A 16,698-nucleotide genomic window follows, 5' to 3' on the forward strand; every position below is an offset into this window, starting at 1 on the left:
GCTTTGCTGTATACGTGTTATTACGGTATTATTACGCATGGATGGAAAGAACGTGTCGTGGAGCCTGATTACTGTTGATCGTGCTTTCATATCGATCCATACCGTAGTCAGCATGTGTGTATTTAACACACACACACACACACACACCGCTACACACACTCACTCCTCCCGGTTACCCCCCCACCCCCCCCTCCTGGTCTCACCTTGCTTGACACACTTGAAGCGGACCGGGTCCTTGCAGTGCTTGATCACCGCCGCCACGTCCCGGGTGGTGAGCCCGGCCACCGGCATGTCGTTGACCTCCAGCAGCAGCTCGTCCTGGGCCAGCTTGCCCATCTGGATCAGCCCCTTGCCCTGCTTCACCTCGCCGAAGTGGGGGAACTGGCCGATCTCCGCGCCCCCCCTCAGCTCGAACCCCAGCTCGCCGTCCTTCCCCCGCGTCACCACCGCCTCGTGGACTTTGTTGGTCCAGTGGTTCTTCTTCTTGAGGCTCTTCGACATGGTGAGGTTCGAGTGGATCTCCACGGGGCTAGCCCATACACACGCCTGCTCCTACCATTGCATCCCGTCCCCAGCCCTATTGTTGGCGAGCGAGCGGCTGCAGCTTCACGGTGCCCGGGGCTCCATCACCATCGGTCGGACGGACGGAGGGCTGCGGTACGGCTCGGTCGGACGGACGGAGGACTGGTGGAATGGTTCTCTTTACTCTGTCAGACACACAGACGCAGGAGACAGATACTGGCGGATGACCCGGATGTGAAGCCTGAAGGAGGGGAGAGATGAATGGTTCTGGTTCGGCGCTAAAGGATGGAGAGGAGGGGAAATAACAGGAGGCGCTTCACTCCCACTACACTGCCAGGGGCGCTTCCTCAGGCTGACTGTGATCACACACAGACACACACACACACACACACATCCGCGCAATGGCATGTACGATCAGACTGGGAGGAACCTCGGTTTAAACTGTTAAACTGTATATAAACCAAATCTTTGTATGATCTACAGCTGCAAACATGTTGGAGAAATGAAGCAGCTTTGCTTGACTTTGGAACCACATGGCCCCAGTTTGTGGTTATTACTGTAAATGAATGACACGATTGTTTAATAAGACTCCATGAGCCACTTAAGCACATGCACTGCAATGATATAATGTCCTGAAGGCAACACCGTGTCCAGGAGACATCTTGTAGAAATTAAAACAAACCAAAAAAATTACTATTATTCCAGTTTTTATTGTGATTACAAGCTGCACCCTACTAATTGTGAGGTTAAGAATATATAATCAGCTTTATATGTCACTTCCATGATACACTTACAGCCAACATGAGAGTGAAATGTCATCCTAGACATTTAAAAACTATATAAAGAAACATTAAACCACAATATACATTTTAAAAAAACAAGAATATATCAGTATTCATCGAAGGAGAACTTTTTCAAATATGTCACAAAACAATATATCTGTTTATAGTTTATGTTTGGGATATGTCTTGGTTATGTAAAATAAACTATGGTTTACATTGAAAGTCTTGGATAAGGTTGGGAGGAGGAGCTCTCAATCCATTATCATACTTTAACATTTTGACAAAAAACAAATGGACAGCAGGGACAGATGTTTTCCTTGTGTTGTCGTGTAATCAGATATCCAAATGTTGAGGACAACATGAGTACACGTGTCCTGGGTTCAACTCCCCACTGACCTGACAGGCCACTGCATGTGTTTCCACCACATGTCTCTCCATCTTCACCATCTCTATCCAATACAAACACAAAGTGCCCCCAAGAAGTACTTCAACAATATGACCTCTTGAAGTTGGTCACCGTTACATAATTGCCCTGATGACATAAATCCAAATCCAACTGGGAATGACAAATCCCTTTGTCGTCATGACTTTTTCATGAGTGCATGGCTTTCCAAAGTGGGTGAAGTAAAGTTTCATTCAATATTAAACAGAAAAGTCACGAGCTGCTCCTCTCGATCTACCGTGGATGACGGTCCCTCGTACTGCCACTCGCAGTGTGTGTGTGTGTATTTTCAGGACATGCAATGTGTTTTTGTAATGCGAATACCCTCCCTACAAAACAACATTACTGTACACATCCCCTTGTGCATTTGAAACCAGTAAATAATCCATGAAAAGACCTGGACTCACTTTGACTGTCACTTTACTTTACTTCAGTGTCTTGGCATGTAGGTCACATGTGCATTCTGGTCACAGCGAGTGCTTAGACATCTTTTCTAAGCCGATGATGATGCAAACTACATGATTATAAAAGACTAACCACCACAGTGGAGAAACAGCACTGACATAATCCAGAAAACTGCCTGGATTAGGAGATAATATACTCAGAGGGGAAATTAATCTCTGCTTTGCCTTATTTGTGCCTCTGCTGGTGGATGCGAGAACTGCAAAAGGCCTGTAGTCTGCACCAAAATACACTGTACAGTTCAGAGGTTTGGAAATACATGTTATAGTAAATTCACAGTCCAGCAGAATCTGAGTCAAAGTCCCAACTGCTGTGTGATTTAAAACAGGATTATAATCTGGCACCTTGGGGTTCTTTGTAGTATTTTTTTCTGCACGGGACTAATCATGCACTAATTTTTCCTCATGAGCTCATCTATCTATATCTGGATCAGAGTATTTCACTATTTTGGACTTAGCTTTGGGAATAGAAGTGCGATAGAAGAACAAAAAAGAAAAGCCATCAGCTGTCGAAAGCTTTGAGCTGGAGCGGCTAAATTTGGATTCACTTCAAGCAACTCGTTGCCGTTTTAAGATTTTTCTCCCGACAAGGAACTGAAGCAGAGCAGCAGCTCTCAGTAGTGTCTGGGCGGCCGGTCACACATGGATGGTTTTAGTGGGAGCTGAGTTTACATGAGCTCATAACAGCATTGTGATGACATCCACTGGTCTGAGGTGTAGTGAGTACTACTACAGATATTTTCAAAACAAACACTCAGCATTTGCAAAAATCTCAGCTTTTAAGTGATTCTATATGAGGCCCAAGCGAAGAGGAAAAAGTTTGTTTTGCAAAAAATCCACATTAGTGGGGACGGGCCATTGTGCTGCATGATGACCTGAAAGATAAAAAGATTTAAAAAACAAGAACTTTATCTTTGTTATCACCCTGCATGCTGGCACAGCCGGAAGGAGAGTATTGTTATCGCCCCTGTGTGTGTGTGTGTGTGCGTGCGTGCGTGTGTGTGTGTGTGTGTGTGTGTGTGTGTGTGTGTGTGTGTGTGTGTGTGTATGTGTGTGTGTAGGAAATAACTCAACAATTACAGGGACGGCTATCTCAAAATAATTAACTTTTTTGCTGATTTGTCAAAGTGACAGTGATCAGAAAATGATTCCCCATAATATGATATCATGTGATAAGTGACATCATGAGGAAGTCACGCATTAATCAAGAAATTACGTCATGCATTGTTAAAAAATGCATTTTCCGAAGTGTCTCTGCTTCCTATAGAAATATAAACATAACATGTAGCTTATATAGATAGAATAATCATATTTGATCAAATTATCATGACATCATGTCAGAAAGTAACAAAATAAGGTCATTGTGTAGTAATACATTCACTTTTCCCACTCACAACATTAGACACTTTTCATATGGCATAGATGATTCATCATTACACTATAGAAATGAATTGCCCCTCCAATTCTTGTTTTGATTCTCTCACTGAACGCTGTGTGTTTGAGCAGCTGCAACTTCACCGACTCTTTTACTTTCTGTCGGAGTATTATTGATCTACATAGAACCGTTATATCAGCTGTGATCGTAAACATCAGAAACATCCATAGAGGCTGCCTCGGCGTGTTTAGTGGGGGAGGGAGACAGGGAGAAAAAGGGATATTATTTCACATCATCATTATAGACATAAAATAATGAGCATCCTAAAGCACTCTGCCAACTACAGAAGGAAAAAATACAATAACACCAGGCAGCCTGCACACTCAGAGGGGGATTTTCAATAGAACTCGTATGGATTTAGTTCAGTGCTTCTCTCACTGACTCTTTGCTCTCTGCATTTGCTGTTGGGGAAGAAATGCATACTAAGTTGTTTTTATTGCTCGGCAAAGACAAGGGGGGGGGGGTCACCTTCACGCAGACGTTCATACGCTCTCAACAGGGCGAACAGACTCCTCCCGTCTTTATCATCATTATTTAATCCACGGACGCGCCCGGGCGTAAAAACAGAGAACAGACTCCAGACGAACACATCCAATATCGCCCACTGCCTTTGGACATCCATAATATTTGGAAGACATTTTAATCTTTAAAAATATATAGATAACACGGTCACGTCAGAAGTGGGCTGGTTGTTTAAATAAGCACCAGAATAAGTTAACTAGACGAAATGGATCAAGGAAATTGGCGACTGAAATCATGTTGGCTTGTTCACCGAGCTCAGATTGAGATTTAATTATGCAGTGGAACTTGTGATGTAGTACACCTGTAGGAAGTCCAGACAAACCAAACCACACAGGGATCATCACTATAGAGCCAGAGAGACAAAGCAGCTGATATGACCTTATCACAGACATATTGGTATGGGCTGCATGTCAGTCCATAAAATAACAAGAGACTGCAGTAATGATATGTTGGAAGTAATGTGGACAGTGTGATGCCGTCACATTTTTCAACCATAATATTTGGATCAGCCCCTTGCCCTGCTTCACCTCGCCGAAGTGGGGGAACTGGCCGATCTCCGCGCCCCCCCTCAGCTCGAACCCCAGTTGCCGTCCTTCCCCCGCGTCACCACCGCCTCGTGGACTTTGTTGGTCCAGTGGAAAGGCACAAAGGCCTAACCATCCATAGAGGTTGTCGTGTTCTTACAGCAGAAATATAAAATTAAGCAGGACCGTTCTGATAATCTAAACTATTTATTTGTCATAAAAAATGATTAAAGAAACCTCAAAACCCTAGATCTGCTCATTAATTAGCATTTACACTCAAAATTAAAGACTAATAACTTACACCTCTTAAAATCACCAATTTAATTTTGGATGTTAGTTTAATTTAGTTGTTTACCCCAGACACAGTTAACTATTTATCTTCATATTCATACTAGGTATTTATCTTATCTAAGTACTCACAAGACAGGGAATATCAAATTTCTCAAAATGTTGAACTATATTCCAAAATAAACTTATTAACTAACCATATAGGCAAACATATCGTTTTTAGATTTTGTTCAAACTTGATATCAGTGCTGCCTTTCAAAATCCAGTATCAGTGGTAAATAATCCATGTCTACATAACGATCAGATAAAATACTCGCATTGCTTATAAATTCTCTCTCTTCCAGTCTTCTCAGATGTGAACACTTTTAAGTGATGTACCACTTGACTGCAGAAACATGAGCTGGTTATAACACATACTGTCGTTTCTTCAGATGTGATCTGAGGTTTGGAATAGATCCTTTTTGCCTGGACTCTGTGGTCGGCTCCAGTCTGCAGTGACGTTCTGTTTGATCGCCTTCATTAGCATCAGTCTCCTCTTCTCTTTCCTCAACCACATACCTTGGTTTTGAAGAAGCTTCCACGTCCTCTGATCTCCCTGGGAGGGCTTTGGAGATTAGTTCAATGAGTCTGCAGTTAGCTTTTGAAATCACACAATGACTCCCAAAAATAGTGTCCTTTAAGCTAAGGCCTTATCATTGTTCTTGAGCAGTGAGGGCTTAGCTTAGTCTGTGAGGCAGGAGTCAGCCTGAGCTCTGCTGTGACCAATCTACAGGACGAGTGTGGCCATTATTTCAGTGTTTATGATAACTAAACAAATTTTAACGGTTGGTTGGCTGATGAATAATGAAAGGGACTGTGAGCCACAGGTCGGTTTCAAATCACCTCAACCTGATGGAAGATTATTTTTTTGATTCTGGTCGAGGATTAATTAGTCCTAATCTCAGGGCCTTTCCAGTGTTCATTTCATATAAAAAGACAGATACATCTTTGTCAGACACAATCTATGTTAATTATATTAAAAGTCGTGAGTAGATTTTTCTTCAGTCATCTCATTTATGACCATCAAGCAGCCATCAGTTACATAATGTGTCCACTAGGTGGAACTATTTGCTGTTGAAACGCAAAGACCGCTGCCATTACATTTTGTATCACTAGTGTTTAGTCAATCATGATCCAAAATTGAGTGTAAAAACGATGTAATGTGGAAATTTGAAACTTGCAGGACAGATTCGGACTGATAAGACACTTCAGTGAAGTAGCAGCAGTAAAATTCACACGTTTTGCAATAAAATCTAAAGAGCAATTAATTATGAAAGTAGCAGCCAGATTGTAAATTGACAGATGTATTGATTAAAAGCTTTGGCTTGAATTAGTTGTTTTTTTTGGTCTTCATATCAACCTTTAACGTTCATCTCCATCAGTCAAACTTTCACATGTTAAGGGATGAATAAATATTTACACACAAAAAGAGACGAGAGAAAAAGGTGTTGCATAAGTTGCCATGGTTTCACCACAGCCCCTCTTTTATTAGCAAAATCATGGATATTAGTCCACTAATGTCCCCATCCAATGGAAACAGAGGGCTGGGGGGGGCTCTATGGGGGGGGGGGGGGGGTATGTAACGCGAAACCACCACAGCTCATAGTCATAAACAGAGCACTTGTACCCAGCCACCTGTCTGTCGGTCCGTCTATGCACTAAACTCTACATATGGTCCTACTGTCTGCTACAAGGCCGCCATTGGCATCCTCTTTTCAAAGCTTCTCTTTACGTCGTGATTCAATCAGGAATGTTTAAGTTTGTGGCGGCGCACCAACAACGTGCGCTCGTTAATTAGATTGAGTAGCTTCTATTTGGCCAGTTAGAAAAATAAAAAAACTTTGAAAGAGGATGACAAGTAGAGGAATAAAGTCCCTTTGTTTTATATTGTGCACTCACTGAAACACGCAACCACTCAGTCACACAGGCTTTGGGCCTCAATCGAAAAAAAAAAAGCTCCCGCTCGCAGCACACAAGCAATCTCCACACATCCAGAGAGATTTACACACTTTTCTCACAGTATGTCAGAGTCAGAGTGAATTGGTCTACAGAGTGACTTGGTCTTGCTTGGTTTTTACAAGGATGAAAAAAGAAAAAAGATGATGCAACAATGAAATAATGACAAAAAATGGATAATATGGACTCCAGGGGGCTTGCAAAGAGTTGAATGGTAACGTCTACAGAAATCTAAAATCAAAGTCAACAAAAATAAAACACTGCAACTAAGGCATGCAAGGCACAAGCGCCTAGAAATAAAGAAGACAAAGTGTTCATTTGTGGACCAAAAAAAAGTGAAGGCCCCCCTTTTTATATAAAAATTAAAAATAATGATAAGGTCAAACAAGCACATTTTAAAAACTGTGAAAAATCCCCAGACATAGACAGTTGTACAAATATTTTACACAGAACATTTTTTCTACACACCGTCTTCAAAACTTTTAGAGATGAACATAAGTTAATAAGAGGTTAAAAGTGACATTCTCAGCAGGGTCCATAAAGGTCCCTCCAGTTTGACTCCTCTTGAATAAAGTCACTTGGTAAGTCGGCCACCAGGTTGCCTGGACAACAACAAAAAGAACGACACAACGTGATTAGAGGAGAAGAATGAGACAGACCACCTTCATCCAGCTCGTCCCCTGCATCAGCAGCAGACTTTACCTTTAGAAAAGGCCACAGTCCTTCAGGTTGTTCTTGATGATGACGTCAGTGACGGCATCAAACACAAACTGCACGTTCTTGGTGTCTGTGGCGCAGGTGAAGTGAGTGTAGATCTCCTTTGTGTCCTTCCTCTTGTTCAGGTCCTCGAACTGGCACTGGATGTAAGCTGCTGCCTCCTCGTATGTGTTGGATCCTAGAGGAGAGGCACAAAAAGGACACAGTTAGGAAGAGTACAAAAATAAAATTACCCTTTTACCATAAATAAATACACTAGCAGAGTAGAACACTCCAGATTTGAATAAATAAATGTCTTTATATGCACTTAAGTACATCCGTGGAATCTAATATATTCAAAACAACTGGCCTAATTATATGTATTTATCATTTGTTTAAGCAGGGAGATTAATATTGATGGTAGTTCATGATGTACTGGATAATATTATATTCTTCCCCATTAAGTATGAAAAATGGCCCAGACTTTGTAGAAAAGGTTCATGTATCAAACAAAGATAAGCCTGATTACATCACTATATTGGCTGTTCTCAGAATCCAAGAAGATATTCTACATCATTAGTTACTGGTTTCACAGTAATGCACAGTTTTTCTGGGTTATTTCTCATTTCTAAATAGTTTGTTATTTATTCTATCAATCAAGAATATGCAAGTAGCAATTCTATTGGTGAACCTGACAATGATGTATTGTTTAAACATGAAGCAGCCCACACAGCTGAGGAGCAGAGCAGAGAGGAGGTTTGTGTCAGCTGTAGAGACTGCCACACCTCTGAGTGGCCACAAGAGGCAGACAAACTATGTTAAAAAAAAAATATATATATATATATATATAACTATGTTCAGGGCCTTCAGATGAGGAACTAAAAACCAAACAGCACGGAAAACTAAGTTTTAACATCGTATGTGTATTATTTATTTTTGATCACATCACTCATTAATATGATGGCAGAGCTGTTTTTGTGGTACATTTTAAAGACATGTTGCTTTTTCACTTATTAAACAGGGATTTAAAACCTCATCAACATGATTTAAAATCATCTAGTTTTGCCACCGTTATCACTTCCATAGACCTCGAGTTGAAACTGATGACATTTTTTAGATTTATAGACCTGCAGACATGTAAACTATACTTCAACTTAAAAACAGCATATATAGCTGTATATATATATATATATATATATATATATATATATATATATATATATGGCACCACAAAGGATAAAGTATTCACATGTATAACACAGCCGACTAGCACACAAGTAACTCTGTCTGCGTTTCTTTCTCTCACCTGCATATTCTGGGTAGCAGATTGTGAGAGAGCTCTTTTTGATCTTGTCCTCAAACAGATCTTTCTTGTTGAGGAAGAGGATGATGGAGGTGTCTGTGAACCACTTGTTGTTGCAGATGGAGTCGAACAGCTTCATGCTTTCGTGCATTCGGTTCTGAATGGGAAAATGTTGAAAAGTGAATAAAAAGGAGGGGATGAATCACAGGGTGTGTTGAGTTAAAGACAGGTTTTTACCATCTCCTCGTCCTCGGCCAGCACCAGGTCATAGTCACTCAGGGCCACACAGAAGATGATGGCGGTGACTCCCTCGAAACAATGGATCCACTTCTTCCTCTCTGATCTCTGACCGCCTACATCAAACATTCTGCAGCAGGAACACGGAACCACAGTGTTATATCACTGCAGCACACCAACAACACATTTTCACTTTGAAGCATCTCAAATCTAACACTCTATTCATTAACAAGAATTGTATATTTCTCTGTAGAGACATTTTATATCCTCAGAGGGATCCTGGAAATATGACCCAGACCTAATGCTCACCCTACGATCTTAGTTTGACTCCGGCAGTGGGAAGGTTTCCTTTCTGGCATATAAGATATCCTAATTATCTGACTGTACACAATCTATCAACCTTTTATTTCATTCAGACTTTTTGCTCATGATAGATTTCAGTTTGGGAGACATTATTATAAGATATTACGATATTAAGGATGTGGTAAGGGTCAGAGTAGAACCCATTAAATTTAGGTATGATTCAGATTAGTTGGCAGATGCAGGAATTTATAAATGACTCTCTTTGACATCTATGAGTGTATAGGATCTGGTGCAGCTTCACAGAGTTTACCAGGAATGTTGGACCTTGGCAGAGGTATGATCTACTGGTACTGATTCTAGTTGGTAGAGCTATAACCTTATGTACTTATTGCCTTTGGTTTGTCTGTCATCAGGGTTACTCCAAATCTACTGAAGCCATTTCTGTGACATTTTGAGGGCAGGTTCTTCTTTGGATCACAGGGCATGATCATTAGAAGAACCCTTGGAGTGGATCTTTGTAAAAAAGGGGATCTAGGCCCCACTTTCTTTAACATGGTGAGATAGGGTGTCAGCCTTGGCAGAGGTATGAACACTCAGACCACCTTTCTAGTTTTCTGTCGTTTTCTCTTACAAATCAGCCGCTAGTGATGTAGCTTCCGCAGTTTCTGACACAGCTATATTTGTTATCTATACATTGACTTACAACATTTTGAGCTGTGTCATTCCCACACATGATTGTTGCCATTTTGTGTCACTATTTTTCATGAAGGTACATAGATAGCCGTGTAAAAAGATAACACCCCATTTTTAACCCTCTATAAAGCTCCAATTGGGCTTTACTTTTTCTTTACAGCTTCCACAGAGAACAACCATGAACACATTTGACTCAGTGAAGGAATCCGCCATGGCGGTTGTACTCACTTGAAGTGCAGGTCCTTGAAAGTGAAGTGTGTTTCTACAATACCAGTAGTTTTGACTCTGGTCCGCAACACATCCTGTTGGGTGGGTACATAAGAACCGTGGGATATCCTGTCCAGGTCATTTAGGTAGCTTAGAAAAAAGAAAACAAAAAGAAGAAAGAAAGTCAAGTGACAGAAAGATAAAGATTTACACCAGATACAGAAATAGAGGTTTGTGGACTAAGAATGATGAGTGGGAGATATTCTGCCTGGTCCACATTAGATCCAGTGTCAGTGCGTGCTACTCACTATGCTGCAGAGTCGTTGAGCTGGTACTCTCGGGAGCGGCCGAAACAGGCCTGAACTCCTCCGTCCTTCCACAGCCGCTGGATGACCCCAGCCAGCTCGCCTGTCATGAAGCCCTCTTCTGCTGAACCTGCCAGGACGAACAGCTGCCGTGCATCATCCTGAGGAGACAAAAGTTATACATTTTACATTCTGTTAAAACTCTAACGATAATGTTTACAGTGAATTCAATGTCAAAACTAACAGCATCATGGTATCAAAGAAAAATGAAATCCCTGTTTGTATAAATAAAGTCCCAACTGAGTGAATTAAATGTTGGGTAGTTATTTCTCATTGAAACAACAAAAAACTACTTCTTCACACTAAAATATCTGTGTCAGTTTAAAACTTTAAGAATAAATAAAGAGATAAATTAACAATGGGGTTGTCTCTGTCCCGGTCATCTGGTCACCACTTTGCATGAAATTAAGAGACACTGTCTTCAGCAGATCAGGGGCCAAATATCGATTTCTCTAAAGCAGAAAATCAGGAGAGAAAAGCTCTGGGTGTTAGATTGGTCACGATGACAGAGCCAGGCCAGTCACGCTGAGGCAATGACTAAGCCTCTTGTTATTCCAGGAAATATCTTGAAAAGGAAACAGGAGTCTCTTTAGTATGAAGAAGAAATAAAAACACTCAGCAGTTTGCACTGTGTCAATTTGCGGCTAATGGTAATTACACTTGTGCAAAACCCCAAACTAATTCACCAAGTCTCCAAAAAAACAAGGAAAACAAAGCAATTTACTGTAAAACTCATTGGTGTTGAACATACAATTAAAAGTAAAAGTCCTGGTCAGCAGAACATACTGTATAGACTTAAGACCACATAGACAATACTCATGTCAGTAAACCTTGTGATATTAAATCCCTATCAATGTGACCTGCTGCAGATGAGAGTGAAAGAGAAAACTGTCCAGTGAGGCAGGACGACCTATGACTAAGAAGCTGTTTGCCCTTACAGCACTGAGGTATACATTAGCGTTGAAGTTCAACCTGTAATATGCTAAGAAGAGCGTAAATGCCAGCTTTGTTTTCCCTTGCACTCACCGCTCTAGCGGAGTCAGAGAAGTCGATCTTGAGGCGTCCCATAGCTCTGATGATGGCGATAATGGACTGAATGGTGTTGCTGTAGACCACAGCCTTGTACTGCTTACACTCCTCCTCAGAGTAACCTGCTTCGTGGATAATCCTGGAATACAAAACACACAATGTTAGCAGGAGGCTCCAAGTTGCAGAGAAACGTTGATTAACCAAAGATTATTATGACAACAGGCTGCTATCGGCTGAGAATTGAAAACTGTTGTGCCAGCATATTTCTCAGAGGATGGAACCATATTGTTGCTATATACAGTCACCTACAAAAGGAGAACTAAAATTACAGTTATGCAACATAAATAAACTTTTTACTTGGTAAGGTGTGACATTAGCTCAGTGTGAACTCTAGGGCTGTCAGTGCAACTCAAACACTAAACATTTATACTGTTCAGCCACACTTACTTCATCTGTTTAACAATTGTGCTTTTCCCAGACTCTCCAGCTCCTGAAACAGAACAGATGGGGAAAAACATTCAATATATTTCCAATAAATATTAAAACACGTAAAACTTTAAATCATACTGAATAAAGTACTGAGAATCACGTCACTTTGAGAATGAATCGCAAATAAGTGGGCCTCTCCTGTCATTCAGTTTAATGTGACAAATGCGTACAGTCTTAAACATGGATGGATACAGATATGTAAATATCATTGGGTCCAAAAGTTCAGTTTTATTACTCTGCTTCCCGTTAAGTGACAGGTGACAGACCTGAGAAGAAAATAATTAAAAACAGGTCACTTTATCACACATCCATGTCTTTTTGAAGAGGATCTTTATTAGCCTACATATATATATATATATATATAACTGTCATTTTAAGCTGCATCGGCGTTACAATAAAAATGCACTTTTTTAATTCTGTTAAATTTACAGTGAAAATGCTTTCCCTTTAAACAGAAAATGGCATAAACTAAACCTATCTGTATTTAAAGTCACTGTAAAGCCCTGGAGAGGGAAAAAAATCCCACCCAACTCCTAAATGAATATTTCATATCATCTTTCACACTTCCAAATTATATTTATTTGAACCCGTAGTACATTAGTGGCTACACTGACATAATGCAATGACGAAGTGTCTACGGGTCTGTTGGGCCAGGTCACAGTGCAATTGGATTAATCAACTGGATCCTCTCAGCAATGAGATTATACCAAGCTTAACCGTCCCTGGGTTAGAAACTCACGCTGCTTCAGACTGATTGGCTGGACGCAACTGTCAGAAGCATCTCATATGGACCATTGGATGTATGTGCCATCAAATTGCAGCGCTAAATGGGGCAGCATGTCAGCCTCCCGTCTATCTATACATCCATCCGCTATACATCTTATCCTCTGAGGGTTGCAGGGGGCAGGAGCCAATTCCAGTTGACATTGGACAGGTTGCCAGTCTATCACACATCCTTCAAAGGCTTCCTGCAGCTCCCTATGAGATCCTGGACTGTTTTCAGCTGAGCACACAGCATTTTAATTACCGCACCACTGCAGGGACTCACTGTTCCCCTGTGAGCAAAACTGTTCATCAATTCACCGTCCCATATGATAAACAGCCACCCAGCGCAGGCACAGAGCTAATATTACAGCAAACATCACAACACACTTAGGTTTAATTCCCAAACACATGTTCAAGGCTCACTGAGCTGCTAAAATTGAAGTACCTAATGGCTGCTAAGTCAAATGGTTCAAGTTTGTCACTGAGTTATAATATTTGATGTGGCTACACAGACTGAATCGGGGAGCATGCATACCTCTCAGGCTGCAGGGGATGCAGGTATCTCCCTCAGCAAATAATTAACACTATGCCAGCATCAAGCAAGCCATTTTCTCTGCAATTGTATCATGAACGTGACGCTGCACAAAAACAAAGAGCACTCTTTATGATTTGCAAACATGACCTACATCTGAGGCAGTCCTCCCACTCTAAACATCCATCTAAGGAGCATGTCATTTTCCGATTACTGCATTAACACAAACACCCCCGCTGGGATGCCCGAGAGACGTAAACTGCAATAAGCGCAAAGGGGAAGGCAGCCTTTCTATCTTGCTCAGAAACACTCACACCCAGTGCAAAAGATATTCAGCGTTACAAACGAGGAAGTGAGCCGCACTTAGGCATTCAAAGATATATTGAAATAAACCCAATCCAATATAAATCCATAAAACAATTCCACCTGTCTACTGCAGGTGCTTGTGGGATTCATGGCCGGGGAGAGAAGCAAAACCATGAAAATTCAAATCAGGTCAATCTCAAATGACGCAGACACACACATACAAGCACCGAGGGCTGCGGCTGTACAGCTGTACAGCGTCTGTGGTGAAGTCACATGTCGGAAAATAAGTCATGCCACAGACACAACCCTGTTTCTTTAGAGATTCAGTAAAACATGCTTGATACTGTTGCATCTTCCGAACAGCTTGTGGACTACATGGCCCGGGCAGATGTCCAGTTATATGGACTCGCTGTCTCTGTTGTGTGCGTGTGTGTAGTTACCACAGATGCCTACTGCTGTCAGCCAGGCTGAATAGGTTGCTATGCAACCTCATGGCCGACTTTTGACTGAGACAGGCAGCAGTGGTTATCAGCGACCAGCGAGAGGAAGAACTGAAAGAGGTGTGGCAGCTGTCTTTAAGACAATTACACACATGACACTGTGAGATGAAATACTGGTGCAGGGGATGAGAACCTGGATATCACCTGGAAGATTGTACAAATACACGTTACCGCCCAGCTGCTTGTGTGTCCGTGCTGTGCAGGGAGAGGCTTGGTCCCCACAGTCAAATGACCACTAATGTTTTCCCTCTGCACACACCACAGCAGCTACACACACCGTGGATCACGCTCAGTACAAAATCATCACAAACCAGATGTCAACACATTGTATGTAGAACGTGATCATTTAGGATATTGTGTACATCTTATGAGACACTGCAGATAGGATTTATTGTTCAATCCTTTCCTCCAGGTCCTGAGGAAAATCACCACATTAACTTTGTTTTATTAATTATATCACGAAAGACAACAACGTGTGTGTGTGGTGAGGATGAGGATGAATAAAAACCCATATGATCGGTTCTAGAGACATTAGCGTGTTCCGTCCAGTGAGCCAGATTTCTGCCCTTTTTTTTTTTAGGGCGAACCACAGACTGTCGGGCGAACCGGCCTAAACACCGCCTGCTGTTTGTTGTATGTGATTAAATGGATCTTTAGCACGAACACGACTCAAGAGCTGAATGTGAATCACAGCCGTGGAGACGAGGGGCCACGGCAGCAGCAGCTCAGCGGCCATTTCAGACTTGTTGCAGGATATAAACCTCATTTCACAAGTTCGCACCCCTCGGCGAGCTAACTAATCCGGGGCTAGCGTCGGGATGCTAACCTAGCTCCCGCAGCTAGCCGCTTAGCTAAATTAGCTCCCTGATTTAACGGCTGCTCGCTGTCGGGATTAGAACTAATCTAGCGTTGAACTGATAACTGGCTGATTAGCGGAGCCGCTTTTAATTTGTGGAGGCTAACAATTAACATTATAAAAAAGACACGAACTCCAAGAGGCCAACTTTTTTTTTCTTCTTCTTCTCTTTTCTTTCTACGTCTTCACATGATCGAGTGTGAACTCCTGCGCACGTTCCGTCAACTTATTCAACCGTGAAACTTTACAGATGGCGGAGACGTGCTTAGATACGTGCTGGGTTAAAAGGGAATAAAAAGAACCAGGTGGAGGAAGGTGGAGTGTTCGATCCCCACCGACCCGCTCCTCCCTGTCGTGTCCTCTCACCGAGCAGCAGCAGCTTCACCTCCCGAGCCGCCTTCTCTCCGTCGTCCCGCAGGTTCCTGTCGATCATCTTGCTCCTCTCCTGCGCCACCTTGTCGTCCGTGCTCAGCGTACATCCCATCTTCTCCTGCCCTGGCCTCCGAATAAATAAAACCGGGTTTTTTAAAACAAATAAAAGAGCGGAACTCACGACGACTACGACGCAACTTTAAAACTAGGGGCGCAGCGACGTGCAGAGGCTACCGAGCTAGCATCCAGTGAGGAGGAGGAGGAGGTGGAGAAGAAGAAGGAAGGAGGAGGAGGAGGAGGCGGATTCGAACACGCCCTTGTCTGTCTCTCAAACCACGACGTGTGGAGGTGTTGGTGATCCACAAAGTGAGGCTCTCAGGGCGGCTGGCTCTGCTCTGTGTGTCCGAGGAGGAAGAGGAAGAGGAGGAAGAGGAAGAGGAGGAGAACGAGGCTCGGAGTCTGAAAAGGTTCGCTTCCTGTTCTTCTTTCAACGAAACCCCCCCGGGACTGCGCATGCGCCGCAGAGCAAGAAGCTTCTTTCAAATCTTCAATCTTCGAGCGAGTCGGACCAGGGCCGTGCACAGACTGGCAGAGGGCCCGCTATTTAAATTACGAAGGGGCCCATGGAGCAAATTTTCAAAAAACTAATTTTTGCATATTAAGTTGAAGTATTGAAACCCATTGACAAACAGAGTGAAACTTGGAATCTAACAAAAATCATAAACAAATCCTACTTTAGGGCTGCCGCACACAAACGTTACTAATTGTGTCGAAGTCCCCCTCTTGTTTGATATTCACGATGATGGGCTCCCCAAGTTGATGTTGTGTATACTTGTACAGCTAAGATTAAAAACAACAACACATTTCCAACACAACTCCTGCTTACGCTTTAAAAAATGTATTGACCAATTCCGCCCTTCTCAGCCATGACAACATCCATAGACTTTTCCCCTGTTTTGGTTGTTAGCTGCAAAAAAGAACATATGAAAGTGTGGCAAGATGACAACATCCATGTTTTTCTTCTGAATTAACATTTCAGAAGGTGACAGAATGCACATGAAAGGTTTTTACCAG

The 16,698-nt window shown here is 42.2% G+C and overlaps 2 protein-coding genes across 2 annotated transcripts in view; both read right to left on the reverse strand.

The window, feature by feature from the left end:
* The window catches only part of LOC133009248 (membrane-associated guanylate kinase, WW and PDZ domain-containing protein 2-like), a 69,768-nt gene extending 69,267 nt beyond the window's left edge, over positions 1–501 (reverse strand). The window contains exon 1 of the mRNA XM_061076688.1: positions 204–501. Coding sequence (XP_060932671.1) covers positions 204–501 — 298 coding nt within the window. The remainder of the gene's footprint in view (positions 1–203) is intronic.
* Positions 502–6,593: 6,092 nt separating this feature from the next.
* LOC133008729 (guanine nucleotide-binding protein G(i) subunit alpha-1) lies at positions 6,594–16,054 on the reverse strand. Its single transcript, XM_061076005.1, has 9 exons — positions 15,619–16,054; positions 12,252–12,294; positions 11,802–11,943; positions 10,719–10,876; positions 10,432–10,560; positions 9,208–9,337; positions 8,974–9,127; positions 7,674–7,866; positions 6,594–7,573 (listed from the first exon to the last, which is right to left on the reverse strand). The coding sequence occupies exons 1-8, from the start codon at positions 15,734–15,736 to the stop codon at positions 7,676–7,678; spliced, it is 1,065 nt and encodes a 354-aa protein (XP_060931988.1). The 5' UTR covers positions 15,737–16,054; the 3' UTR covers positions 6,594–7,573; positions 7,674–7,675.
* Positions 16,055–16,698: the final 644 nt, after the last annotated feature.

Source organism: Limanda limanda, chromosome 8 (assembly GCF_963576545.1).
Source record: "Limanda limanda chromosome 8, fLimLim1.1, whole genome shotgun sequence".
NCBI classification, from domain to species: Eukaryota; Metazoa; Chordata; class Actinopteri; order Pleuronectiformes; family Pleuronectidae; genus Limanda; species Limanda limanda.